Source organism: Chiloscyllium plagiosum, chromosome 16 (genome assembly GCF_004010195.1).
Source record: "Chiloscyllium plagiosum isolate BGI_BamShark_2017 chromosome 16, ASM401019v2, whole genome shotgun sequence".
NCBI lineage: Eukaryota > Metazoa > Chordata > Chondrichthyes > Orectolobiformes > Hemiscylliidae > Chiloscyllium > Chiloscyllium plagiosum.
Window position 1 is genome coordinate 46,133,651 of NC_057725.1, and position 27,651 is coordinate 46,161,301.

General features: G+C 41.0%; 1 protein-coding gene across 1 annotated transcript in view; it reads right to left on the bottom strand.

Moving 5' to 3' along the window:
• eps8l2 (EPS8 like 2) overlaps positions 1-27,651 on the bottom strand; it is a 165,620-nt gene that overhangs the window by 32,976 nt on the left and 104,993 nt on the right. The window contains exons 4-9 of the mRNA XM_043706415.1: positions 8,335-8,399; positions 7,340-7,501; positions 6,470-6,619; positions 4,412-4,491; positions 3,301-3,428; positions 2,975-3,057 (exon numbers count right to left, since the gene is read on the bottom strand). Of these exons, the coding sequence (XP_043562350.1) occupies positions 2,975-3,057; positions 3,301-3,428; positions 4,412-4,491; positions 6,470-6,619; positions 7,340-7,501; positions 8,335-8,399 (668 nt within the window). The remainder of the gene's footprint in view (positions 1-2,974; positions 3,058-3,300; positions 3,429-4,411; positions 4,492-6,469; positions 6,620-7,339; positions 7,502-8,334; positions 8,400-27,651) is intronic.

The following is a 27,651-nucleotide window of genomic DNA, read 5'->3' on the forward strand; positions in this document are numbered from 1 at the left end:
CTCTTAAATGTTGCAATTGTAACAGCCTCCACCACTTCCTCTGGCAGCTCATTCCATACATGTACCACCCTCTGCGTGGAAAAGTTGCCCCGTAGGTCTCTTTTATATCTTTCCCCTCTCACCTTAAACCTATGCCCTCTAGTTCTGGATACCCGACCCCAGGGAAAAGTCTTTGCCTATTTATCCTATCCATGCCCCTCATAATTTTGTAAACCTCTATCAGGTCACCCCTCAGGCTCCGACAGTCCAGGGAAAACAGCCTCAGCCTGTTCAGCCTCTCCCTATAGCTCAGATCCTCCAACCCTGGCAACATCCTTGTAAATCTTTTCTGAACCCTTTCAAGTTTCACAACATCTTTCCGAGAGGAAGGAGACCAGAATTGCATGCAATATTCCAACAGTGGCCTAACCAATGTCCTGTACAGCCGAAACATGATCTCCCAACTCCTGTACTCAATACTCTGACCAATAAAGGAAAGCATACCAAACGCCTTTTTCCCTATCCTAGCTACCTGCGAATCCACTTTCAAGGAGCTATGAACCTGCACTGCAAGGTCTCTTTGTTCAGCAACACCCCCTAGGACCTGACCATTAGGTGTATAAGTCCTACTAAGATTTGCTTTCCCAAAATGCAGCACCTCGCATTTATCTGAATTAAACTCCATCTGCCACTTCTCAGCCCATTGGCCCATCTGGTCCAGATCCTGTTGTAAGCTGAGGTAACCCTCTTCGGATTTGCTTTCCCAAAATGCAGCACCTCGCATTATCTGAATTAAACTCCATCTGCCACTTCTCAGCCCATTGGCCCATCTGGTCCAGATCCTGTTGTAATCGGAGGTAACCCTCTTCACTGTCCATTACACCTCCAATTTTGGTGTCATCTGCAAACTTACTAACTGTACCTCTTATGCTCGCATCCAAATGTAAATGACAAAAAATAGAGGACCCAGCACCAATCCTTGTGACACTCCACTGCTCTCAGGCCTCCAGTCTGAAAAGCAACCCTCCACCACCACCCTCTGTCTTCTACCTTTGAGCCAGTTCTGTATCCAATATTTTAAAAATGCTTACATTATCTGGGGTTCTGCTTTTATCAGCCAGTGAACATTAGATTCTCATTAATCTCTGCAGAAAACATTTTCCTCAAATTCCATCTAGATTTCCATTATCTTATTTTGAATCTATCCCCATTGTTTGTGGACACTTTGATCAAGGGAAATAGGGATTCCCAATCAACTCTATTGAGTCAAACATTGTTGTATCACCATAGTCCTACCAGACTATAGGGGGTGCTCTCTCATTAGAGAAGCAACTGGTGATGATTTACCTGAGGGTCACCAAGCCTCAGGCAAAGGAAGGGAAAAGGTTGAGAAGGAGAGTCATTCATGATAACCTCAAACTGGTGATGGGAATTGAACCCACGCCGTTGGCATAACACCGCTCTGTAAACTGACAACCCAGCCAACTGAACTAAACCGATTCCCACCAGAGTCATTACCCCATGGAATAAAACGATTCAGGCCATCAAGTCCATGCTTTGAAAATGGAATTTGAGGAATCAGGATTACTTGATTAAACTGGTCTGACCATTTCCAACTAATGATGATGCTTTCAGCTGTTTATCTTGGCTTTTCGCAAAGGTGAATCATGGGAAAATGTATCTTTGGACTTTACGTATTACTAAAACTTTTCATAGGTATCACTTTTCATAGGTTCCCTCCTTACTATGAAAGAAGTATAGTAGCTTAATTATTACAAAAGCCTTTGTGGAGGTCGCAGTTCCTTCCACACTGTACAACACAGTCCATAAAGACACATCTCAGGATAACGAGTGATATAATTCTTCATGAATATTGGTGAAAATTGCTATATTTAGTCATTTTTGTAAGATCTCTGAATTACTGGTTGATCTTTTACTTTACTCAAATGGAAGTTTCAGCAATAGTAAAAGTAACTAAACTACCAGACATCTTAGTGAGAATATGCATCAAGTAGCATAATACTAAATTTTGGAGACCAGATCTCTAGAACATATTCCTCAGAGATTTTCAATGTTAGAAGTGTCTTTCTTTTCCAAAGTGGTTTTCATAACTATCAGTTAACTACATTTGCAGATTAGTGGTTGTTGTAATGTAGGAAATGCAGAAGTCAATTTGCACACAGCAAGCTTTTATAAACAAGAATTGCGATGATGCCAGACAATCAGTTTTGTGATGTAGATTGAAAGAAAAACATTGTCTAGGATATTCAAGGATAATTCCCAAACTTATTCTTAAAAAAAAGCACTGTGGGATCTTTTAGAATCCCTATAGTTTGGAAGCTGGCCATTTGGCCCATCAACTCCTACACATCCATAAACACTATGGGCAATTTAACACGGCCAATGCAACTAACCTACACAACTCTGAACTGTTGGAGAAAACTGGAGCACCTGGAGGAAACCCACACAGACATGGGAAGAATATGCAAACTCCATACAGAGTGGATTCGAACCTAGGTTCCTGGTGCTGAGAGGCAGCAGTGTTAACCACTAAGCCTCATCGCTGGATGGTGAAGGGTCACTGGACTCAAAATGTTTAACTATGTTTTTCTCTCCACAGATGCCACCAGACCCACTGAATTTCTCCAGCAATTTCAGCTTTTGTTTCAGATCTCCAGCATCCACAGTTCTTTGATTTATTTTAAGAGAATTAAATCCCTTATTGTTAATTATTTACATTTCGGATATGATTCTAAAATTTGCAGATGAATTTGTTCATATATTTCTTTCCCATTATCTGGAGGATGTAATTTTCCTACATTCGAATCTCTTCATCCCAAAAGCAATTCGTCAACTTCCTGAAAGGTCATAAACAGATAATAATTAGAGAATCTATTCTCATAAATCAGTTGAAGGTTTTGAAAATGGCATTACAAATAAACATTTTGCTGAGATGCAGGACTCATGTTTTCAGAATTAATACCAAATCACTCACCACATCTTTCTCAATCTTTTGCGCCAAAACTTCAGGGGACTCCTCATGCTCCTGTGAACTGATGCTTCTCCGATCTTGTTCCACTGTGGGAAGACATTCAAGGGTTAACTATCACATTAAATACATTCTTCCTCCTCAAAAGGGGGAAAAAGAAAAATAAACTCCTTACTTTTTTTTTTCTAGATTGCAGCATGTGTTTGATACAGAAAACAGCTGATAAAAAAAGCAAAGGCAAAGGCTCGCATCAAGCTGGTTGGGTGCAACACGCTGTTCAAGAGCTCCTTTCCCAATGTAGTCATCTGAAGCATACTGAATGCATCTATTACCTGGGCCACTTGGTGCCATTATGGCAGCAGCTCGACTCTTAACGCCAGGAGGATGGGCAGGTGCAATACTTTGAGGGGGTGATGGGATTATTGTCTCCCGCTGCTTCTTCATTTTCTCTTGATTCACCCTGATGAGAGAAACATGGTTACCGAATGGAACTCTCTGCTAGGAGGTAAAGTCTGTCCAACCTAAATAAAATAACCTCATCGATTGCTAATTTTATTATTAGAGGAGGTGACAGAATCAGGTGTGGAAATTTTAAATTTGAGAGAGGTACAAATAGCGCTTCTTTCTTTTAAAACAGATAAGATGTCCTGTTGGCTCTGTGTAATGGTGTTGCAGTGTATCATGCCAAAAATGCAAATTCATATTTGCTGTTTTGGTCCTGCTCAGGTTCCAATCCCAATTCATGTTGTCAGGTACTGAACAAAAGTTTGACACGTTCCCACAGAGAGGGGAGGGATGATTGATGAATGAGTCACTGTTCTCCATCCCTATCTCATTTTAACCTACTACCTGACAGTCAGAGCAGTGGCAGAATGAACAGTGTTTCTTCATAGCACGGTGGCTCAGTGGTTAGCACTGATGCCTCACAGCACCAGGGTCCCAGGTTCGATTCCAGTCTCCGGCGACTGTGTGGAGGTTGCACATTCTCCCAGTGTCTGCGTGGGTTTCTTCCGGGTGCTCCAATTTCCTCCCACAGTCCAAAGGTGTGCAGGTCAGGTGAATTGACCATGCTAAATTGCCCGTAGTGTTAGGTACATTAGTCAGAGGGAAATGGGTCTGGGTGGGTTACTCTTCGGAGGGTCAGTGTGGACTTGTTGAGCCGAAGGGCCTGTTTCCACACTGTAGGGAATCTAATCTAAATGCATTCAAGAGATTATCTCTTAGGCAATGCAATAAATTATGAATTGAGGAATAATGTGCCCATAAAGGCAGTTATAATTCAAAGTGAAATACCACCAATATCTATTTAGAGCATGAGGTATGAACAATGAAAGTTATTTTGCCAGCATCACACACACTGTGCGAACAAGTCAACCACTGGGTTTGAATATTGGACCAAAGGCTTTTGCCCACTCTTAAGATTCTTGTATTAAACTTATTTACTTCAGTGTCTGAGGTCGAATTTTCTGTCCTCCTTTGCAGTCAGAGATTGCACTCTCTACATCAGCATGAATCATCTCAGCCTACAAAAGAAAAAACAGAATATGTGATCGATGTCTCATAATTTAATAATAGCTTTCATCTTCAAATATGTTCCAAAATTGAAGCATACCTGTGTAATATACTAGGCGTGCTCTGCATGGATGTATTAACAATAAGGAGGCAGAGATTACAGAACATGCCCTTAGATGGTGAAGGTTTATTAATTAGAGGTGAGCATTTTGGGGGAAACTGGATAAAAAAAGATACTCAACCTGTTCTAATAGACACACACAGAGCTATTTTGTTTGTCTGTGAAATTATTTTTTCTCTACTATGCAATGATTTCCTTTTGCACCTCATACCATTCCCAATGAAGTATATTGAAAGGTGCAGATAGAGAAATGCAGCCTTTCATGTGTACATAGCCTTTGAATGCTTACCCTTCAACACCTGCAACTACCAGTTTGCTTCAAGGCACAATGAGGCCCAGAAGAAAACCATTGCACTGAGGAGAAAAATAATTTTGCAAATAAAAGAAATGGAATCATATACACCACCAAAACAATTGTATAATGAAATGCCTTTAATGAGGCTAACATCTGGTGGAGAAAGTGAAAACCATGGTTTCATTACAGTTTATTCATATTGTTGAGTATTTGGTTTGTTGAGATGCTACTGTACAATGCCAAAAGGATAAGATATGCTCAGTTGTACAAATATTGCATGCCATAGTTTACTCTGTTACATCTTTGGTACTCTTTGCCAACTAGGACAAAAATCAACCTCGAAACATTGGCAGCAATGGTTGATAAAGCAGCCAAGAGTGTGATGGGCTAGGGTTTCCATCTGCCATCGTAATACAAAGCTGACCTCACTGAAAGGTGTGGGGTCAGTTAATTAGAATAATCATCGGTATGCAGATTGGGTTTATTCAACCTGTAACTCATTACATTTTGTCTAGGTTCACGGGTTTACACTGACTGTATAAATTTGATTCTGCTTTACTTGTATGGGATTCGGGGATTTTTACCCATCTCTAGGGAATGGAGGTCTCCTATCATGCCCCTGTATAGTGTTGTTAAGAAGGCACGTGGTGTGTTAGTTTTTATTGGTAGAGGGATTAAGTTTCAGAACCATGAGATCATGCTGCAGCTGTACAGAACTCTGCTGCGGTCTCACTTGGAATATTGCGTATAGTTCTGGTCACCGCATTATAGGAAGGATGTGGAAGCTTTGGAAAGGGTTCAGAGGAGACTTACTAGGATGTCTCCTAGTATGGAGGGAAGGTCTCATGAGGAAAGGCTGAGGGACTTGAGGCGGTTTTCGTTAGAGAGAAGAAGGTTACAAGGTGACTTAATTGAGACATACATGATAATCAGAGGGCTTTATCAGGTGGACAGTGAGAGCCTTTTACATCAGATGGTGATGGCTAGCACAAGAGGACATAGCTTTAAATTGAGTAGTGATAGGTATAGGACAGATGTGAGAGGTAGTTTCTTTACTCAGAGAGTAGGAGGGGTGTGGAATGCAACAGTAGTAAACTCGCCAACTTTAAGGGCATTTAAATGGTCATTGGATAGGCATATGGGCGAGAATGGAATAGGATAGGTTACATGGGCTTCAGATTGGTTCCACAGGTCAGCACAACATTGAGGGCTGAAGGGCCTGTACTGCACTGTAATGTTCTATAATTAGGGCCATTGGTAATTCAATACGTAGAACTTTTTTTTTTTGCAATACACAATTCTTCCAGGAACTTCACAACTATTTTGAGGATTTCATCATACATTGTATAAAATGTTTTTGCAATCATGGATATCATCATTTCACAATGTTTTTATTAAACAACTTTGCATCTAAATTGCATCACTCGGAAAGTCTCATATTACAAGCAAGGTTCATGAATAATATCATTGTGATTTGGCTAGTCAATACAAAATTACCATTTTCAACACTAACTTTCATTTGCAGAAGTAAAGTACCCTTTTTGGTCGGCTCCTCTCTTCAAAGTTTACTCACCCCAACCTCATCACAATTGAAGAAATGCATATCGGGTTTGTGCTGATCAGAATCTTGACACATGAGCAGTAAAACTGATGAATATTTGGACTGGTTGAGTACAGTTTGGCAGTGATGCACTGTGTTTAGTGGAAAGTTCTCCAACTCATCCTATAGAGACAGGGTGTCATGGTGGGAAAGGGGTGGTAAAGAAAACAGAATACAAAACATTGAGTAAAGCATGCAAAGAAAAAGGAAATAAAAAAGCTTACCAGATATTTTGGACGGTCATTAATCTATCCAATATCACAATCAACCATGACTATAAATGAACTATAAAAGCTTTGGGGAAAAAAAACATCTCCACTACAACAGATGGCCCTGGTTGTCCACAACAGGGTGCCATACTAACATCAGTTGTTTAAAGATGTTCCTATTAGCATTTCAGTATCTGCCTGCCAAGACATTTGAAAATTCTTACTGAATTACATGTTACATGGTGTGTGCGCACTCAAAACTGGGGCACAGATGTCCTTACTTGGAAGTCAGCCCAAAATTAAACCAAAGCTTTTTTAGCTTTAAGAAATAAACTGGTGTCTTTTGAAGAGACTGACATTGGTTGAGGTATGAAGCAAGTAACACTTCAGCAACCTACTCAATCATTTTTTCCCATACAGTCCAGACAGTAAACATTAGCAGATGTTATCTTCATGGGAAGCATCCAAGCTAGTTCCGATAGAAAATGTAATTAACTTTGGGACAAAAGATGTAGACAAGAACTTTGAATCCATCTATGAATGTGCATTTTGCTGCTTCAGAATTCTGTACTAATTCTATGTAGCTGACAAATGGTCTCTGGATCAGTCAAGATAAAATCCTAGATAATTTTACCTGACTTTCACAATCCAGCAGTCTAATAGCTTTGTCATTCACTTGCAGCAGCATCTCCTGAGTCCACACCTTCCCTTTTGAATCCAACTGTAGTAGTTTCTTGACGCCATCATCTATTGTCACAATGGACTCACTCTTGTCCATTGCAAATGTGGCGAGATGCTGGAAACAGAAGCAAACAATAGATCTTTATGTCCTACTGATCAATCAAACATGGTCCAGTTAATTCACCGAGTGCTTTCAGCATTTTGTTCTTCTAGCATGTTGTTAGTAAACGAGAATTTTCCATTTTCAAGTGATTGCAAAGAGATACTTCCATCTATAACTTTTTGGATATTCTATCACAGATTGGATTTATGTAAAACTAATGCTGCATTTCTTCATTAACAATCTTCATCTATTTTCTGCCAAGTACAAGTTATCAGCCAAGAATTGAGGGGATGGGATGAGATTTAATCCTTAGTATTTAGCAGTGCTCTCCTGGGTCAAGGATTATTGCTTACTCTCAGTACTGACAAGATTTGTTATTAAGCATTTGTTTAAAGCCCGGAACTGTAACATTTTTACAGTTTTTGTTTGGTTATTCATTCATGGGATGAGGGAGTTGCTGGCTCGGCCATTATTATTGTCCATCCCTCATTGCCCAAAGGGATTTAAGAGTCAACCACATTGATTTAACTCTTGACATACAGCAAAAGGTGGCAAAATTTCTTCCCTGAATGACATTACCAAATTAAATGCATATTTACAAACAACCGGCAAGGTCATCATTTAGCTCGCTATTATTCCAAATTTATTTTTATTTAATTCAAATTCACTATCCATGCCCAGGGTAGGATTTGAACCCGTATGCACTAACCTTTGCTTGGGGTTTTGGATTACTGGTCCAGTGACAATACCCTTCTGCCTAGAGTTGAAAATCTCCAACCAAAGTCACATTAACCAACCCAAAAGGTAATCTCCTCTATATTCTAATAACTCATTAATAGCATTACCTCCACATGGTACTGAGAAGTCTCATGCATGATAATGTTGGAATTGGAATACTTCTTTCGTTGCTCTGTAACAGATAGGTAGAATCAATCAATCAATAAAGCTGGACACAATTTTTTGACAGGAAAAGGTGACATTATATACTTATCAAGGCAAAGAGTGTATCAAGAGCGAAGGAGACTTTCATATTATACAATTCTGAATAGAATGCACTGTTTTCAGTTCATATGAAATGTGCGACTCTAATCTCTGGTTTGTTACAAACGGCATAACATAAACAGCAATTAGAGTCATAGAGATGAACAGCACGGCAACACACTCTTCAGCCGAACTTGTCCATGTCGACCAGCTATCCTACATTAATGTAGTCCCATTTATCAGCACTTGACCCATATCCCTCCAAACCCTTCCTATTTATATACCCATCCTGATGCCTTTTAAATGTTGTAATTGTACCAGCCTCCACCACTTCCTCTGGCAGCTCATTCCATACACGTACTACCCTCTGCGTGAAAAAGTTGCCCCTTAGGTCCCTTTTAAATCTTTGCCCTCTCACCCTAAACCTATGCCATCTAGTCAGGACTCCCCCACCCCGGGAAAATACCTTGTCTATTTACCCTAACCATGCCCCTCATGATTTTATAAACCTCCATGTCACCCCTCACCCTCTGATGCTCCAGGGAAAACAGCCTCAGCCTATTCAGCCTTTCCCAAAGCTCAAAACACTCCAACCCCAGCACCACCCTTGTAAATCTTTCCTGAATTCTTTCAAGTTTCACAACATCTTTCCTATAGAAGGGAGACCAGAATTGCACACAATATTCCAAAAGTGGCCTAACCAATGTCTTGTACTTGAAAACATATCTTTCACTGTAACACTTAGATATATCTCCACATCTCTGTTACAAATTTAAGCCTGCTACAGATATATTGGGTTTAGTGACATCAAACTTTCCAAGAAGTGGGTCACACATTCCTCATTGTATCCAACATGGACTAATATTGGGTCTAGGTAAAAACAAGGACTGCAGATGCTGGAAACCAGATTCTAGATTAGAGTGGTGCTTGAAAAGCACAGCAGTTCAGGCAGCATCTGAGGAGCAGGAAAAATCGACATTTCGGGCAAAAGCCCTGCATCAGGAACTGATTCCTGATTCCTTCCTGAACTAGGTACAGGGCTGAATGTGGGGGCAGGCACGGAGGTGAATGGGCATAAAAAGTAACACTGTCGGCAACCATGTCAGTCTCCTAACTTCCCATTTTCCAGGTGGTAAGATACAGGGGTATGGAAGATATAGCCACAGGGTGACTTGCCTGACACAACAGGTGGTCAATAGCCAAAAGCCAACTTTCAGAAACCAACTGGGATTTTCCAGTTGATGTCCAGGTTCCTACAAGGACTGGAACTGCATAGAGGTGGCTGGGAACACAGCAATCTTGGGGTGGGGTTCTCAATTTTTAATCACCTGGTCCTCACTACCAAAAGGAAGGGAGTACACTTCATAACCCTTAAGAAAAACAAAATACCGGGATCGCCAGAGATGTAAAACAAACTCAAAGTGCTGGAGACAATTTGGCAGCATCTGTGCAGAGAAACAGCATTAACATAGAATCCAATATGACTTTCCTTCAGAACATTTGAGATCAGGAGCTTGTATCGTTGAGACAGATCTACAATAAAATATTTCATGCCTTTTAGCAAAGATGTTCCATTGGGAACCCTTCATCCCTTCAGAATGATTGTTGTTAGAACTTTTATTTCTTCTCTAAATTCTCAGATATGTGCCAATGGGACCCAGTCACACATCCAGTTTAAAGTTCTACCAATTCTTTCAGCACTATTTCCACAATTACATCAGGATTTACCTACTTACTTGACCCCACCCCTTTAACATTTCAATTTCATTCCAATTAGTTGCCATCTTGTTTCTGGTATTTGCAACTACCATACTGAAAATGTTTGTAATATACATCTGGTTAATTCCGAAACTGCTTTAGTGCATAAATCAATGAGATTCACTGACCCAGATGTGAGAGATATTCCTCATCTGTATATCTGAACATATAAACATTTGTTCAATTCTCAAGTGAAAAATTTCTCCTTGATAGATATTCTCAGTAATAATATGGTATCAAATATCTGACCATTAGTCTCCTACATCTTTGTAGTGTTTTTCTGTACAATATGCTCAATTACTGCTCTTAACACTTATGCATCTTGTTCTCCTTTTGAATCAACGCTCTCACTGTAAATGTGTAAACTGACAGAATTTTAACTTTAATTATCTCACTGAATAACATTCTTTACTAGTTTGTCATGGCTCTCATACTTCTTGTCTTTTCTCAACAAGATACAAATTTCAAATAAATTGGTTACGGCATTCACCTCTCAAATTAACATAGCAACTTTGCATCTGCATTAATGCATTTGAATCAGGTAAAACATGAAACAACTGCAAATACTGGAAATCAGAAACAAAAACAATTTGCTGGAAAAGCTCAGCAGGTCTGGCAGCATCTGTGGATAGAGATCAGAGTTAACGTTTCGGGTTCAGGTGACCAATGTCCTGAGCAAGGTGAGATTTCACCAAAGCCTGTAAAACTGTAGCAAGGCTTCTCTGTTCTTGTATTCCTCCATTCCAATCCTCTCGCAATAAAGACCAACAAATCATTTTGCCTTCTAATTGCTTAATGCACCTGCATGTTAACTATTAGACCTCCTCGTATAAGCATACCAATCGCTTTGAATATGAATGTTTACAAGTCTAGCTTTTTAAAAGTGGAAATAAACAAACAAATTACCTTTTGTATTATTGATACGTATTTGTCCTGAACCTTTCTGTGAAGTCTCATTTTAATTCTGGTTTCTCAGCTCAAAAGGAATTATATTTTTGTTGGGCTCTATTACTTTTTGTAGGACTATGTTTATTCTGTACTTCACTTGTTTGTTGTTCCCTTTGTTCCGATTATTTGTGCACGGCATTGTTTGCCAATTTTCTGATTGTTCATCTGATCTAGTTGCCTTTATATTACAGAAATTAATCTTTCTCCTTCATTAAGTACAGTTATCATTGTTGCTTTTCTTTTTAACAATGAATGCCAATTCTATAATGGGATTGTGATTTGGAGATGCCGGTGTTGGACTGGGGTGTACATCACCGACTGATGAAGGAGTGGCGCTCCGAAAGCTAGTGTGCTTCCAATTAAACCTGTTGGACTATAACCTGGTGTTGTGAGATTTTTAACTAGAATGGGATGACATTATGGCAAATCATGTGCTGAGAATATGCCCACCAGGTAGCGGACTGAGTTTTCCCCTTAAGTAAAGAATATCGGATATGAAATAAGTTTGGAATTTAGTTGGCATAACTCAAGAGTAATTCTTATTAAAACAGTTATCTAAGCTGTCAAATGAATGCATCTGTGTATACAGATGCAGTACATATTGTTTATAATGGTTTACAGCACAAGTTTAGGAGATCTTTACTATAGTAATAGATTTGTGATCCAAGAACAAATTATATAAGAATCAGTATCGAAGCATGTATGCAACAATATTTTGATTTATGAAGAGATATTGCACCATGCCATAACAAATAGTCACTTCAGGGAATTTTATAGACTGTTTTCAGCATCTTTTAATTTTACGTCACTTTTTTTTGAAGTGCATGACAATACTCTTACAGCCAAAATGGTTGCAAATTATCAGCCCTACCAAGATAAAGACACAAATATCCAGTGAAGAGCCTGTTTACAATGAAAAACCATGGGAAGTCAAATAAACAAAGAAACTTTGTCCTTCACACAAAGAGGTGGCGAGGGCCATTTCCACTTCTTCCACCTCACCTCATCTAAGGATGCTTAATGAAACTGGTGATGGTTTGTGTAGCTCAGATTTTATCACATCTTGGACTAAAACTTTCAAATTATCATCAAACTAATCTGACAGACAATAATCCTATTAAAGACCACCTACTTACCTCAGTGATTTTTACAGCCAGACTTGAGGAACAAATACGAGAGGAAAGTGGCCAGAAATCCACTTAGCAAAGGATCAGTATTGGAGTCATAGAGTTATGCAGCACAGTAACAGACCCTTTGGTACAACTCATCCCTGCTGACCAGATATCCTAAACCAATCTAGTCCCATTTGCCAGCATTTGGCCCATATCCTTCTAAACCTTTCCTATTCATGTACCCATCCAGATGCCTTTTAAATGTTGTAATTGTACCCACCTCCACCACCTCATCCCATACACACACCACCGTGTGTGTGAAAACGTTGCTCCTTCGGTCCCTTTTAAATCTTTCCCACTTCACCTTAAACTTATGTCCTCTAGTTTTGGATTCTCCCCACCCTTGGAAAAATGACCTTCGCTATTTTCCCTATCCATGCCCCTCATTATTTTATAAACGTCTGGATGTAGGTTTGCTCGCTGAGCTTGAAGGTTTACTTTCAGACGTTTTGTCACCATACTAGGTAAAATCTTCAGTGAGCCTTCAGACAAAGCACATTTATAAACTTCTGTAACATCACCTCACAACCTCAGACATTCCAGGGAAAATAGCCCCAGTCTATTCAGCCTCGCCCCAAAGCTCCACCCCTCCAACCCTAGCAACATCCTTGTAAAAGTTTTCTGAACCCTTTCAAGTTTAACGACACCTTTTCTATAGGAGGGATACCAGAATTGAATTGAGTATTCCAAAACACCTTACTAATATCCTGTACAGCTGCAGCATGACATCCCAACTCCAATATTCAATGCACTGACCAATGAAGGCAAGCATGCCAAATACCTCCTACTATCCTGTCTACCTGCAACTCCAATTTCAATGAGTCCAAGACACTCAGCTTGTTACAGCAATTGCTGCTGTATTCTGGTAAGTAAAATATACTTAAAAGATCCTAAATCCATGCTAATAACTACTGAAAGAAGATAAGTGAGATGTTGTAAAGTGGCAGGTGAGACGGTAACTGAGATAATTGAGCCAGAAGCCTTGAAAATCTCCGACTTGGAGTTGGGGGCTTTTTGGAGCAGTTGAGAGTGTGTTGCCAGAAAAGCATAGCAGGTCAGGCAGCATCCGAGGAGCAGGAAAATCAACATTTCAGACAGGAGCCCTTCATCCGCATCAGGCTTTTTGGAGGAATCCTGATAATGGGCAATTGGCACACAGTCAGTACATTGAGTTGATGGAGGGGTGCCAATGCACATTTTTCAGGATACATTCAGTCACTGTCTATCTGGTAATTCAAATACCTGGGCTTCAGTACCTGAGACAGCCAAGCTCAAGAAATGGAAACCGGAAAGATAAGTCACATGTTACTCTTGTACCCACTTAACAGTCCTTCCGGCTGCTGTTCTCCAATAGTAGCTATGGATGGCTCCATAGTGTGGCTTTGCCATCTTATAGTCAATTCACCAAACTCAGACATTTTGACTTAAACAGCATGTACTCCTTGTATAAGTGAATGAAAACACATCACATTAAACATGGATTTAGTTTTCTAATCTACATAATTTTTTCATATAAGTATGAGTTCAAAAGAATGAGGAAGTTTGGGGATGATAGAGCTATAATTCCAATGAATTAAACCTCTGATTCTAAAACATGAGAGTTTGAAAAAGTGAGTGCTGCTATCCTGCTACACAAACCCCACAAGGCTCTTGTCAATTATTAGGCAAAAGTGAGGACTGCAAATGCTGGCGATCAGAGTCAAGACGAGAGTGGTGCTGGAAAAGCACAGCAGGTCAGGCAACATCCAAGCCGCAAGAAAATCGACGTTTCGAGCAAAATACCTTCATCAGGAATCCTGATGAAGGGCTTTTGCCCGAACCATCGATTTTCCTGCTCCTTGGATGCTGCCTGACCTGCTGTGCTTTTCCAGCACCACTCTCGTCTTGACTATTGTCAATTAAAAGCTTTTGCTCAGCCCACACTATGCCTGGGTTACACAGCTGTGTTTACTATCCACAGTCACACCTGAAATTTGACCCAAATATGCAAAGAGAAAGGTCAGGCTCTCATTGCTTTCCAGCAGGGAATTATAAAATAGACTTCACTGCAAAAGACATCTAAATACAGGAAGCAATTAATTGACGCAGGGGATTAAAATCAAATGCAGGTGGTGAAATGGTGAGAGAGAACTTAGAAAAGTCTCCTCGTGCTTGTAAACTGGAACCTTGGCAATGTTGATAAAAAGCCAAGGAAATCTCAGAAAAGCTCTGGGCTGACTGTGCAATATACAGAGTAATGTGATATAGTTAAGAGAGCATATCCTAATCATAGGATTGGACAACAGGGCAAAATGCTATGCCTAAAACTGGACTATAGATTCAGTTGCTGCTGGCCTTACAACCTCAGTAAGGACCTGAATATGTGGCTTCCTCAATAACCATGCAAAACCAAAAGATGCTCCTTCCTTTCTCACCAATCCCACAGCCTTCTGATATATACACTGACCATTTCTGTAGTTCCTTCACTGACCAACAGCCATTTTAAAGCACCCACTGGATTACATATTTAATATTTGATCAACAGAAAGGATAAAATATTTTTCATTCATTTACACTACTTAGTATTCAGGTCCCCAAATGCCAAATTATATGTTTGGTTTTAAGCTTGGTGAACCAACTTACTGGTTGCAATGGAAGGTCCCACCATTACATTGAGCATACTATCCACCCTTTTGTGTGGCATATCACCCTGCTTAACGCAATAGATCTAGATTAATGACAGGGGGAGTCCAACACATCGGTGCAAAAGACAAGGTTAAGTATTTACAAACACCTTCAACTAGAAATGCTGAGTGTCCACCTTGATCATCTCGAGGTCCCCAGCTTGACAGATGTCAGTCTTCAACCAATTTGATTTACTGTGTGATATCAAAAATGGCTGAAGGTATCGGATACTACAAATACTACGAGTCCGACAACATTCTGGCAAAAGAACTAATAAAAATTGTTTCAGAATTACCAAGTTATTCCAGTGCATCTATAACATTGGAATTTATCCAATAATGTGTAAAATTGCCCAGGTGTGTTCTGTCCACATAAAGAAAAACATGCAAAAGATCTAAATCCATGCTATTACCTTTGATCTCTCTTTGCACTGGAGCACCTACTGATGGAAGGCATGGGAGTAGATTTTTAGGAAGGACCCTCATCTGAAATCAGAATCTGACCCAGATGCCAATTAGGAGACGCACGAGTCAGGAAAGGTCAGCATTGGAAGGCCAGCATCATTCAACACTGATTCTTTTACACATGTCAGTATAATTGGGTTCTCTGAAGGGAACCATTTCCTTATACCACAGTGAAGACTTTAAGCTTGTGATGTATACTGTAGATAGGCAATCACTTCATACTGAAAAAGTGAACAATCTTGTTATCCCATCAAAACCTCCTCTCCTGACCCAGTTCCGAGATCTATTTGTAGCTAATTTATATAATTAGCAGGTAAATGACGTTTAGCTAAACATTAATACGATTCAACAAACCAGAAGTAAAACAAATGCATCAATACTACCCCATGTGCCAAATGTGGTCAGTTGCCAAAACTGATGAAAACCAATTCAATGCTGACAGCTTTTTAGCAACAAAGCTATAGAATGATGACTATCTCTGCATACAGTAACCTAACTGTTGGCAGGGGAATTGTTACCACTGCACTTGTCAATACATAAAATAATTATTTTTGACTACTTAAAAATGTTACCTGTCCTTTGTAATTTTTAAACTCTATAGTTGCATATTTGATGTCAAATGTTGGGGTGGCTCAAAGGTTAGCACTGCTGCCTCACAGCGCCAGGGACCCAGTTTGATTCCAGCCTCAGGCGACTGTCTGTTTGGAGTTTGAACATTCTCCATGAGTCTGTGCTTCCTCCGGGTGCTCCAGTTCCCTCCCACAATCCAAAGATATGCTCATTTGGTGAATTGCCCATGCTAAATTGCCCATTGTGTACAGAGATGTGTAAGTTAGGTGTATTAGTCAGGGATAAATATAAAGGTAGGGGGAATGAGTCTGGGTGGGTTACTCCTTGGAGGGTTGGTGTGGACTTGTTGGGCCGAAGGGTCTGTTTCCACACTGTAGGGATTCTAAAAAAAGAAATAATAGCCACAGGAGAAGTAAAGTATTAAAAAAGATGTGATCTGAAACATACATACTTATAAAGTCGCAGAAAGTAGATGACGTTGTGTTGAAGTTGGGACAAATTAAAGTACCACATCTACTGATGTGAACATTTCAGCAACTTCCCTTACTAACAAGTGCAACAAGCCTGCACAGTAACTCGCTCAGTCGGAAGATTCACACAAACATTACAAAAACTGGCTGTCTATCCCAAATGTTTGCAAATCTATACTAATATTATTCACGTTGGTTATATTGAAAACCATGTGTGGTATATACCTGGTTCACAAAAATACATTTGCATATAATGTTTCAATAGAAATTCTAGTATCTCTGTATAAAGTTGTCTGAGCCCAGAAAGAATACCCAAGAAATTCATTGAAGTTTATAAAGTCATAACAAAGGATGCATTTCCGTGTGTAGACACCAATAACCACTTGACAGCTTGCAAGTTAAGATTAATTTAGCACCAATTTAAGTTGTTAGGAGCAAAGCAAGTTAATCAATGCAATAATGTTTATCCCCTCCCGTATCTGAAATAGTTGGAAAATTGATTCAAGTTGAATTTGGCAATGGTTTAAGTATATTGAGGATGCTGAATAGACTCAACTTGAGTTAGCGCTGCTGCCTCGCAGCGCCAGAGACCCGGGTTCAATTCCCGCCTCAGGCGACTGACTGTGTGGAGTTTGCACATTCTCCCCGTGTCTGCGTGGGTTTCCTCCAGGAGCTCCGGTTTCCTCCCAAAGTCACAAAGATGTGCAGGTTAGGTGAATTGGCCATGTTAAAATTAAAAAAAAATAGACTCAACTTGATAGTCACATAGTTGTGTTTGCCATACTCTCCATGTTTGTTTTAACAGGGCTTAATGGTATTCACAACAATCTCTATACAATAGAGAACCATGTGAGCTCTATTATCTCATTATGCTGGGACAGGGTGAAGCTCTCCCAGTTCCCTAGCCAACATTTCAGCATCAACCAACATCCATGAAATGAGATTATCTACCATTTACTGATTGCTCCATGTGGTACTCACTGGGCTCTTTATTGGTCACCATAATCCCTCAGAATAGCAACTAGACTTCCAGCTATACCACTGGCTAAGAAATACTTTGTGGCATCTCCATGTTGTGAAAGATACTCCATTTATACAAGTTTTTTATTTGACGGCTTCTATTGTAATAGACTCAGACACAGGATAATGTAAGTCAAAAAGTGTGACACTGGAAAAGCACAGTCGGTCAGACAGTTCGAGGAGCAGGACAGGCAGCACCAACGTTTCGGGCATAAGCCCTTCATCAGGAAAGTAGGGGTGAGAAAGGGGCTGAGAGGGTGAAATCAATGTTGATGCCATGTGATTGCAGGGTCCCAAGGTGAAAAATGAGGCATTCTTCCTCGAGGTGTCGGGTGGCTTGGATTTGGCAGCGGAGGCGGTCCAGGACTTGCATGCCCTTGGCAGAGTGGGAGGGGGAGTTGAAGTGGTTAGCTACGGAGTGGTGGGATTGTTTGGTGTGTGTGCCCCAGAGATTTTCTCTGAAACATTCTGCGAGTTGGCATCTCATCTCCCCAATGTAGATGAGACCAGAGGGATAAGTTAAACAATACATTGTTCCCAGGTGCTTCTCCTATCGACGCCACCTGTCTCCTTGGCTTCTTATTATCCTTAAAACCCACCTCACTGGTTCCATTTTCTCTCACCTCCAACTTTATTGATGTTACCCACCGGAGTTGTAAATTCATCTCACAACCGAAAGCTCTGCATCAATTCAAAGAAGCATCTGGTTTTAAAACTGGACCATGAATGACTTCAGTACCAAATTGCAGGATAATAGAGGTTCCACAAAAGTGTGTGCATTTATGAAATAGCTTTCAATATCCTTAAGGCATCCCAAAACAGTTTGCAGCCAATTCATTCATTCGTTTTCAAGACCAGTCACTGTTGAAATATTGGCAACTTAACTGCCCTCTGCAATGGTCTAGCAATTCACTCATTATAAAGGCAACTGGGGAGGGCAATGAAGACTGGCCTTTCCAGCAACACCTACATCCTATGAAACAGTAAATAATTCTGTTATTAATTTGCACATAGCAAATTCTTTGAAACTGCAGTTAATAACGAGCAGATGTTGATTGAGGGGTAAATATTAGCCAGGACATCAACAGTAACTCCCCTGCTCATTTTTAGGATAGAGGAAATTTTTTATATATACCTGAGAGGCCTTGATTTTACATCTTATCTGAAGGACAGCACGACAGACAGTACAGCACTCCTTCAGTACTGAATTCAAGCATCAAAAGGAGGGTCACTGGACCCGAAACGTTAACTCTACTTCCTCTTCACGGATGTTTAGATTCCCGACAGTATGGCCAATTCACCTGACCTGCACATCTTTAAATTGTGGGAGGAAACCCATGCAGACACGGGGAGAATTTGCAAACTCCAAACAGACAGTGGTCCAAGGCTGGAATCAAACTCGGGTCCCTGGTGCTGTCAAGCAGCAGTGCTAACCACTGAGCCACCATGCCACCAGACCAGCTGTGTTTTCCCAGTTTGTTTTTCATTCTCATTGCCAGCATTCTCAGTCCTTTCCGTTTTTTTTTGTGGTAGATTAGCAGGCTTGATTGTTATGCTCAAGATCCAGAGTGGAGCACTGAACCTTCCACCTCTATGGAGAGATTTGATTTATTTATCATGTGTATGTATTACTAACAGTGAAAAATGTGGTTTAGCGTCACCACGCTCTGGTGCTATCTTAAAACACAGAAAATAAAACAATTAAGTTCATCTTATAGTCTTTTAAGCTCAGTCATGGGCCTGAATTGGTGCTCCCCTACCCCAAGCCTCAAGTCTATTCCGCAACGGCTAGACCAAAGAGTTGCCACTTTGCGGCACCATCTCACCTCCACCAACGCCGCCATGAGTGCACGCTGGGCTAACCTCGCCAATGCAGCCGCTGCCCAGTGACGGAGGGTCCTCTGCTGGGACCAAACCCGTGTCCGCTGCTGCCTCTGCCATCAGGCACTCGGGCCTAGGCATGGACCTGGAGCCTTAACTCAGCTGGGAGTTTGCAGCTGGGATCATCAAGACTGAAACACCATCCTCGCTCACTGGGAGACCATGGACTGGGGTGGAGCTGTGTTCACCTTGTCCTCTGGATGCCTCCTCCTTCGACATTTACTCAGCATTGCCACTGCCTTCATCCGCCATTACATGTGGGGCCAGCTCTCACCGCAACCAGCTGTCAAAAGCCATTCATGAGTAATGCAGCAAGCCACTCTTCATTTTACAGTACCCACCCATCACTGACATCAATACTCTTCACTCAAATAGGATTTCCCAACAGCTCCCCACCAAAGTACAGTAAGCAGGTGCAGAGAACTCCCAACTGAGCAGTGACCAAATTTGTGTGGACAAACATGATAGTTCTGTACACAGCAATGTCCCAGTAATAGCTGTGTGCAATAAATACTTAATCCTAATTGTTGGTTGAGAATGCATACTTTTCAGAGTACCAGGATAATTCTCTTACTCTTCTGAATATAACCATGGAATCCTTAGTTACTGATGATTATGTCTGCAGGAAGTGTCTTTGGTTGTGAATCCTATCCATTGGAATGACAGTTACAGGCAACGAGGATTTTACAAGAGTTAGGGAGTGTGATAGTGACCTGTACATGAAGGACGGATTGCACCTGAATTGGAAGGGGACTGATATACTGGCAGGGAAATTTGGTAGAGCTGCTAGGGAGAATTTAAACTGTGTGTGTGTCTGTGTGTGTCTCTGTGCTTGGACCCAGGGAGTTAGTGAGGAAAGAGATCAATCTGAGGCAGAGAACAAGGTAGGACTAATATGTTACACTGCATTTATTTCAATGCAAGAGGTTTAACAGGGAAGGCAGATGAACTCAGGGCATGGTGGATAATGACAGAAATTGAGGTTTTGGTCAACAAAAAGAAGGAAGCATATGTAAGGTATAGACAGGATAGATTGAGTGAATCCTTAGAAAAGTATAAAGGCAGAAGGAGTATACTTAAGAGGGAAATCAGGAGGGCAAAAAGGGGACATGAGATAGCTTTGGCAAATAGAATTAATGTATTTCTAAAAACCCTTTGGATTCTCCTTAAGGACAAAAGGGTAACTAGGGAGAGAATAGGGCCCCTCAAAGATCAGCAAGGCAGCCTTTGTGTGGAGCTGCAGGAGATAATAAACGATTATTTTGCGTTAGTGTTTACTATGGAGAAGGACATGCAAGATATAGAATGTGGGGACATAGATGGTGACATCTTGCAAAATGTCCATATTACAGAGGATGAGGTGTTGGATGTCTTGAAACACACAAAAGTGAATACATCCCCAAGATCTGATCAGTTGTACCCTAGAACTCTGTGGGAAGCTAGGGAAGTGATTGCTGGGCCTCTTGCTGAGGTATTTGTATCATCGATAGTCACAGATGAGGTCCCGGAAGTCTGGAGGTTGGCTAACGTGGTGCCACTGTTTAAAAAAGGTGGTAAGGACAAGCCAGGGAACTATAGACTGGTCAGCCTGACATCGGTGATGGACAAGTTGTTGGAGGGAATCCTGAGGGACAGGATGTACATATATTTGGAAAGGCAAGGACTGATTAGGGATAGTCAGCATGGCTTCGTGCATGGGAAATCATGTCTGATTGAGTTTTTTTGAGGAAGTAACGAGGAAGCTTGTTGAGGGCAGAGTGGTAGACGTGATCTATATGGACTTCAGTAAGACGTTCGACAAGGTTCCTCATGGTAGTCTGGTTAGCAAGGTTAGATCTCATGGAATACGGGGAGAATTAGCCATTTGGATACAGAACTGGCTCGAAAGTAGAAAACATAAGATGGTGGTGGTGGAGGGTTGCTTTTCAGGCTGGAGGCCTGTGACCAGTGATGTGCCACAAGGATCGGTGTTTAGTCCACTGTGTTTTGCCATTTAGATAAAATGATTTGAATATGAACATAGGTGGTAATAGTTAGTAAGTTTGCTGATGACATCAATATTGGAGGTGTAGTGGACAGCGAAGGAGGTTACCTCAGAGTACAATGGGATCTTGATCAGATGGGCCAATGGGCTGAGAAGTGGCAGATAGAGTTTAATTTAGATAAATGAGAGGTGCTGGATTTTGGAAATGCAAATCAGGGCAGGGCTTATATACTTAACATCCTGGGGGGTGTTGGAGTGCAGGCTCATCATTCCTTGAAAGTAGAGTCGCAGTAGATAGGATAGTGAAGTCTGGTAGCTTTCCTTTATTGGTCAGAGGATTGAGTATAGGATTTGGGATGTCATGTTGTGGCTATAAAGACATTGGTTAGGCCACTTTTGGAATATTGTATGCAATTATAGTTCCCTCCTATTGGAAGGAAGTTGTGAAACTTGAAAGGGTTCAAAAAAGATTTACAAGAATGTTGCCAGAGTTGGAGGATCTGAACTATAGAGAGAGGCTGAATAAGCTGGGGCTGTTTTCCCTGGAGCGTCGGAGGCCGATGGGTGACCTTATAGAATCATGAGGGGCATGGATAGGGTAAATAGACAAGGTCTTTTCCCTGGGAGGAGTCCAGAACTAGAGGGCATAGGTTTAGGTTGAGAGGAGAAAAATTCAAAAGGGATCTAAGGGGAAATTATTTCACATAGACGGTGGTGCGTGTATGGAATGAGCTGCCAGAGGAAGTGGTGCAGGCTGGTACAACAACAACATTTAAAAAGCTGTGGATGGGTACATGAATAGGAAGGATTCAAGAGGGATATGGGCCACATGCTGGCAAGTGGGACTAGATTAGGTTGGGATATCTGGTCGGCATAGACGAGTTGTACTGAATGATTAGAGTGGTGCTGGAAAGCAAGGAGCAGGAATATCGACATTTCGAGCAAAAGCCCTTCATCAGGAATAAGGCTGAGAGCCTCGGGAGAGATTTATCTCTCCACCCCCGAGGCTCCCAGCCTTATTGCTGATGAAGGGCTTTTGCCCAAAACATCAATTTCCCTGCTCCTTGGATGCTGCCTGACCTGCTGTGCTTTTCCAGCACCACTCTAATTTTGTCAGTAATCTCCAGCATCTGCAGTACCCACCTCTACCGAGTTGTACTGAATGGTCTGTTTCTTTACTGTACATTTCTATGACTCTATTTTCTTGAACAGATTGATGTGTATCTGTTTAATGTGTCATCTGAAATATGGTGACTGACAATTCAGCATTTCTAGTCCTACTCGCAGTGCTGCTCTTCAATACTGCCTCCTCCATGTGCAGCACCATTTAAAAAGTGTTTCCAACGGCACATATTTGCTTTGGCATGGTTTGTGAAGATCTCAAAAAGTCCGACCTCCATTTTTGTTTTAGCACATGCGCATATGTCAAAATTGTATGTTGGAATTATTCAAGTTCAGTCTATTTGTTAAGCACACAGTTCCCCTGACACAACCCACTCACCCTCTCTGTCCTGATCTTGCTCAATTCTCCCATCCTGTGAACAGCTGAGATGAGTGGATTGCCTTATGAGGAAAGGCTGGACAGGTTATGCCCGTATCCTCTGGAGTTTAGAAGAGCCAGAGATGACTTAATTGAACTATACAAGAAGGCAGGAGGAGATGGAACCAGCAGTAGGGTATTGTGAGCTGGAGGAAGTGAGCAAATGAAACAGGAAATGTTTAGGAGAAAGAAGTAGAGAAGAAACAATAAAATTACATCTGGAGTCAGGGAAGGGAAGGGGTGAGGGAGGGAATAGTGAGTGAGCACTGTGATCAGGCAAGCTGATATGCAAGCAGAAGTAGTAATTAAAGTTGAGAAATGATTTTTGGATTAGTTAGATTCAAAACAGCCAGGTGGTTATTTATTGGAAAAATTACATTTTTTTTTTACAAAAGTGTTTCTCATGTAAATACCTTTTTATTATGAACATTAAGAGCACTAAGCAATGAATATCCATTCTGCAGGGGTGTTAATTTAGAGTTAGATTTGAATCTTGTAGTGGGATGCATTGTGGTTCAGAGGTAAGGGCTTTACCATTAAGGATAGATCTGTATAAGATAGTTTGTTTTCAGGAAGAGCAAGAAGCATTTAATGAAACTGACTGTCCTTTAGCTACCTTCACAGCTTGTCTCAGTGTGCATTTGTCAGTACAGGGCTTTTCAGGATATACCTTTATGAAATCGACTGTAGCTGCCACCAGGCTTTCCTCACAAAAGAGGTGGGCATTGGACCCTTTCCCATCACTGGCACCTCAGCGCAATTGGGTTTCTCAAAAGAAACTGATACAGAGGGCTGTTATCACCACATCTTGGTGCTACATCTTGGTGCTTGCTGTAAGTTCTGGTGATGAGGCTTTAACAGTGTACAGAAGAACTGACCACCTCCTTTTTCTTCACAGTCTCATTATGTGTGGATCAGTGTTTGATGAACGGTGGTCAAATGTATTTCATCTGTGTAGGCTTTTCCACAAGGGGCAGATGGTACATCATGGTATAACTACACTAAGCATGTAATATAACATGCCCAGGCCCACCCTTTGCAACATTAAGGATAATACTTGTGTTTGTATACCAAAGATCCAGACATAATTCGATGCAGCTGCTTACAAAGATGGCCAGGAGGATAAGGGTGAAGTTGAGTATATTTACTCTACCTTTTATCTAAAAGTTTGCTTATGATGGCACGGTGGATAAGGTCTATCTTCAACCTCCAGATAAAGCAAAAGATGGTTTAGGTGACTGCCTGGTTGCAAGAGTAAGGCATTGGCCAGAACTGTGCAGGCACAGCAAGATCAAGTGCCTTTTACCACATGACCCAGGTTATTATCCTCAATGGTGGCGGACTATCACTCTCCCTTGCCTACCTTTTGTCATTCAGTTGCTACTGGCTCAGTCCAGTTTTTAGCACATGTCTCTGCTCTTCTGAAGCACCTCCCAACACCTTCAGCTGACCTGCACTGATAGGTGAAGGGGGCAAAGTAACAATGATTCCGCTCCCAAAGAACATGGTCTCACTTTTACCATGTTTGACCTTGAGTCCTGAAGCTCATTCAGACTGGTCACAGATGGTCAGTCTATGGACCGACCCAGATCCAAGCAGATGACATATGATACTGACTGTGTACACAGAGGCTACGAGCTGAGTGCCTGCGTTTCTCACCCCATTTATGCACACATCCAGCCTGATGGGCTTGGCAGAAAAGGTTTGAGACAGCACATAAACAGGGCAGAGGAGAGAGGGCAGCCTTGCCTCATTCCGGATTTTATCAGAAAGCTTTCCAATTCCTACCTATTGATTGAAAATGTCTGCTGGATCCATTTGCCATTCCCTTCTGAAATCTTGGAGGGTTCATCCAATACGTGGATTATTCTTGTTTTCTCCAAATCCAGGCTGATAAACAGTTGCCCATCCACCCTGTCCCACAAATAGACAATCATAATATGAACAACCCACATTTTTCTGAGACTCCCTGCCAGGAAGAATGCAGGTTTGGCCAGATAGATTATTAACTCTGATGCAGTCCTGACATTGATCTTCGATGGACTTCTATAGTCCACATTCAGCAGAGAAATGGGCTGTTAATTTCTGGTTTCCTCCTTCTCCCCCTTTTCATTTTTAAATGAGGCTGATATCCTCCCTCTCTGCTCCTCCTGCTGTATCCCCCTTCCTATCTGGAGGAGGCAACACAAGTTCAGGGACAGGCCATTTAAGCCACACTTCCTTCCAAAGAGTGTACCTGAACCTTGCTGGTTTCTCCAAATAGATTGTCTCAGTTTCAGACAACAATAACCTCCTGTTCTAGTCTTGGAGCTGTTCGAGCTCTGACAGCTATGTAAATTTCCACACAACTCACATTGCTCTCCAAAATTACTACGAGTGATCTTTTCAGTTTGATACCTTCCCCGTGGATTCCCCTTGGGAAATTTGCTGAGTGGGATGATGTCAGGGAATATTGTAATCTCAATGCAATCTTCCTGGCTTTGTGTGTGCAATTTTTTGCTTTCTTACCTAAGGACAGGTCTGTGTTTTATCTTATCTGTCACACACGAAGTGGGCATATTTCAGTAATTCAAGTCTTCTATACAGCCAAGGTAGTACAGCTTGCAAAAAGCATGAAAAGGCGGTCCGAGAGCAGTTGAGATCACTGTGGCATGTTCATGAGCGTTTTGGAGCTTCAACCAGTTATAGTGAGAAGTGTTAAATCAGGGGCATGTTTCCACGACTCTCCAATAAATTAACTTTGAATCTGAGTCACATCCTGGGCGTTCTCCTTCCTTCTTTTATTCACCAATTTTTTTTTTGGCCTTTCTCTAACCAACATTCTGATATTTTGCCAAGACCTATTTTGACGAATACTGCACATTCTCCAATTCCATATTCAGGTGATTATTTGTCACGTCAAACAACACTTTAAAGGGAAATTGAGTGTTGAATTACATACAAACAGCACCTAATAGCTTTAGAGACATTCAATAGCGGTCATATTAAAATTGATTGATACGTTAAGGAACAGGGAATAGAGACAGAACTATGACCTGTTTTATCTTCCCAAAATACTGGAATATCATATCAAACCCCTCGCAGTCTGACTGAACTCAATTTCTCAGCATAACCTGATACTCTTGGTTACGTGGTTTAACAGTTAATTTCTTTATCCTGTTGAACTACACACGTTTTCCTCTTTCCTCTCTAATGTCTTTGTGCACATTTGATTGCGAAGACTTCTTATATACACAAATGCTTCTCACTGCTTTTCAAAGCATGTATACTGGTTGTTAAACCGCATTCTACACCTTTCTGAAAGTAGAGTTTCTGTCCTTTTGACCTCCAGCTCAGATCTCACACACCCATTAAGCATTTGATATTTAATACTTAACTTGACATTTCCATTCAGTCTATGGGAGTGACCCCTATGTCATGGAGTCACACAGCATGGAAACAGAGCCTTCAGTCCAAGCTGACCATATTCCCAAATTAAACCAGTTTCACCTGAATGCACTTAGCCCATATGCCTCCAAATGTTTCTTAATCATTTTCTTATCCAAATTTCTTTTAAAAGCTGTAACTGTACCTGCATTCACCACTTCCTCTGGAAGATGATTCTACACGGGAACCACTTTGTGTGTAAAAATGATTGCCGCTCAGTCTCCCCATTTAATTCCAGGTCAGATATCAGTTATATTGGCATCTGGTGTGAAATATGTGACCTTACTTATTGCGAGTGTCTCTTTTAATCTAGTGGCATGTTCATTAGAAACAAACTTACAATCATTTTTTATGTTATTGTGTAAAGTCAAAATCTACCCCTGGGAACTCTGATTTCACCCTGTGGTGAAATATTCACCCTCAAAACTTCCCTTAAATTGGAATTTTATTACTGAAGGCTACGAAAATAGCTCACAATTAATTAATTATTCTGAAACTGGATAGACCGTTTACAAATTGCCTGGAAATGCTCATATTCACTGGCATTGTTGCACAAATAAGACATTCAAAAGGGATCCAATTGCTTAATTATTTCATTGCTACCCGAGCTCCTAACTTTCTTTTGTTCCCATTCTCCATTTGATTATTAATAGCTCGCTTACAAACTGTCAAAGCATCTGAACAATATGGATGTATGTGATTTAACTATTTGTCTCAAACTAGGGGCAGGTGAACATCTAAAGAATGCAACCAAATATCAATCATTTACATTAATGCACATTAAAAAGAGAGAATACGCACACTTAAAATATTTAAAAGGAACAGGTTTCCACAAAACAGCCCTCATTATATTTTCATTAAATGGCTACAATCTCAAAATTGGAGCAAGGTCTTTCAGGAGTCAAATCAGGAAATTCTTTTCTACACAATAGAGTGATTATCTAGAAGGCCATAATGAGGACTGCTGTGCATACGCAGATGCAGCCTGTGGTATTAACCAGCTGCAGGAAATATCCCAGTGCACATATGCTACTGATACCACTAAGCTGGGAATGGAGATGGGGTCTGGGGATGGGACAGAGCTGAAGAAGAGCTTTTCTGTCCAGCATTACCTGTAGAACAGGTCATAGAGTCATACAGCACGGAATCAGACCTATCTGTCCAACCAGTCCACATAGACCGTGTTCCCAAACTAAACTAGCCCCACTTGCCTGTGTTTGGCCCATATCCCTCCAAACCTTTCCCATTAATGTATTTAAATAAATGTCTTTTAAAATTATAATT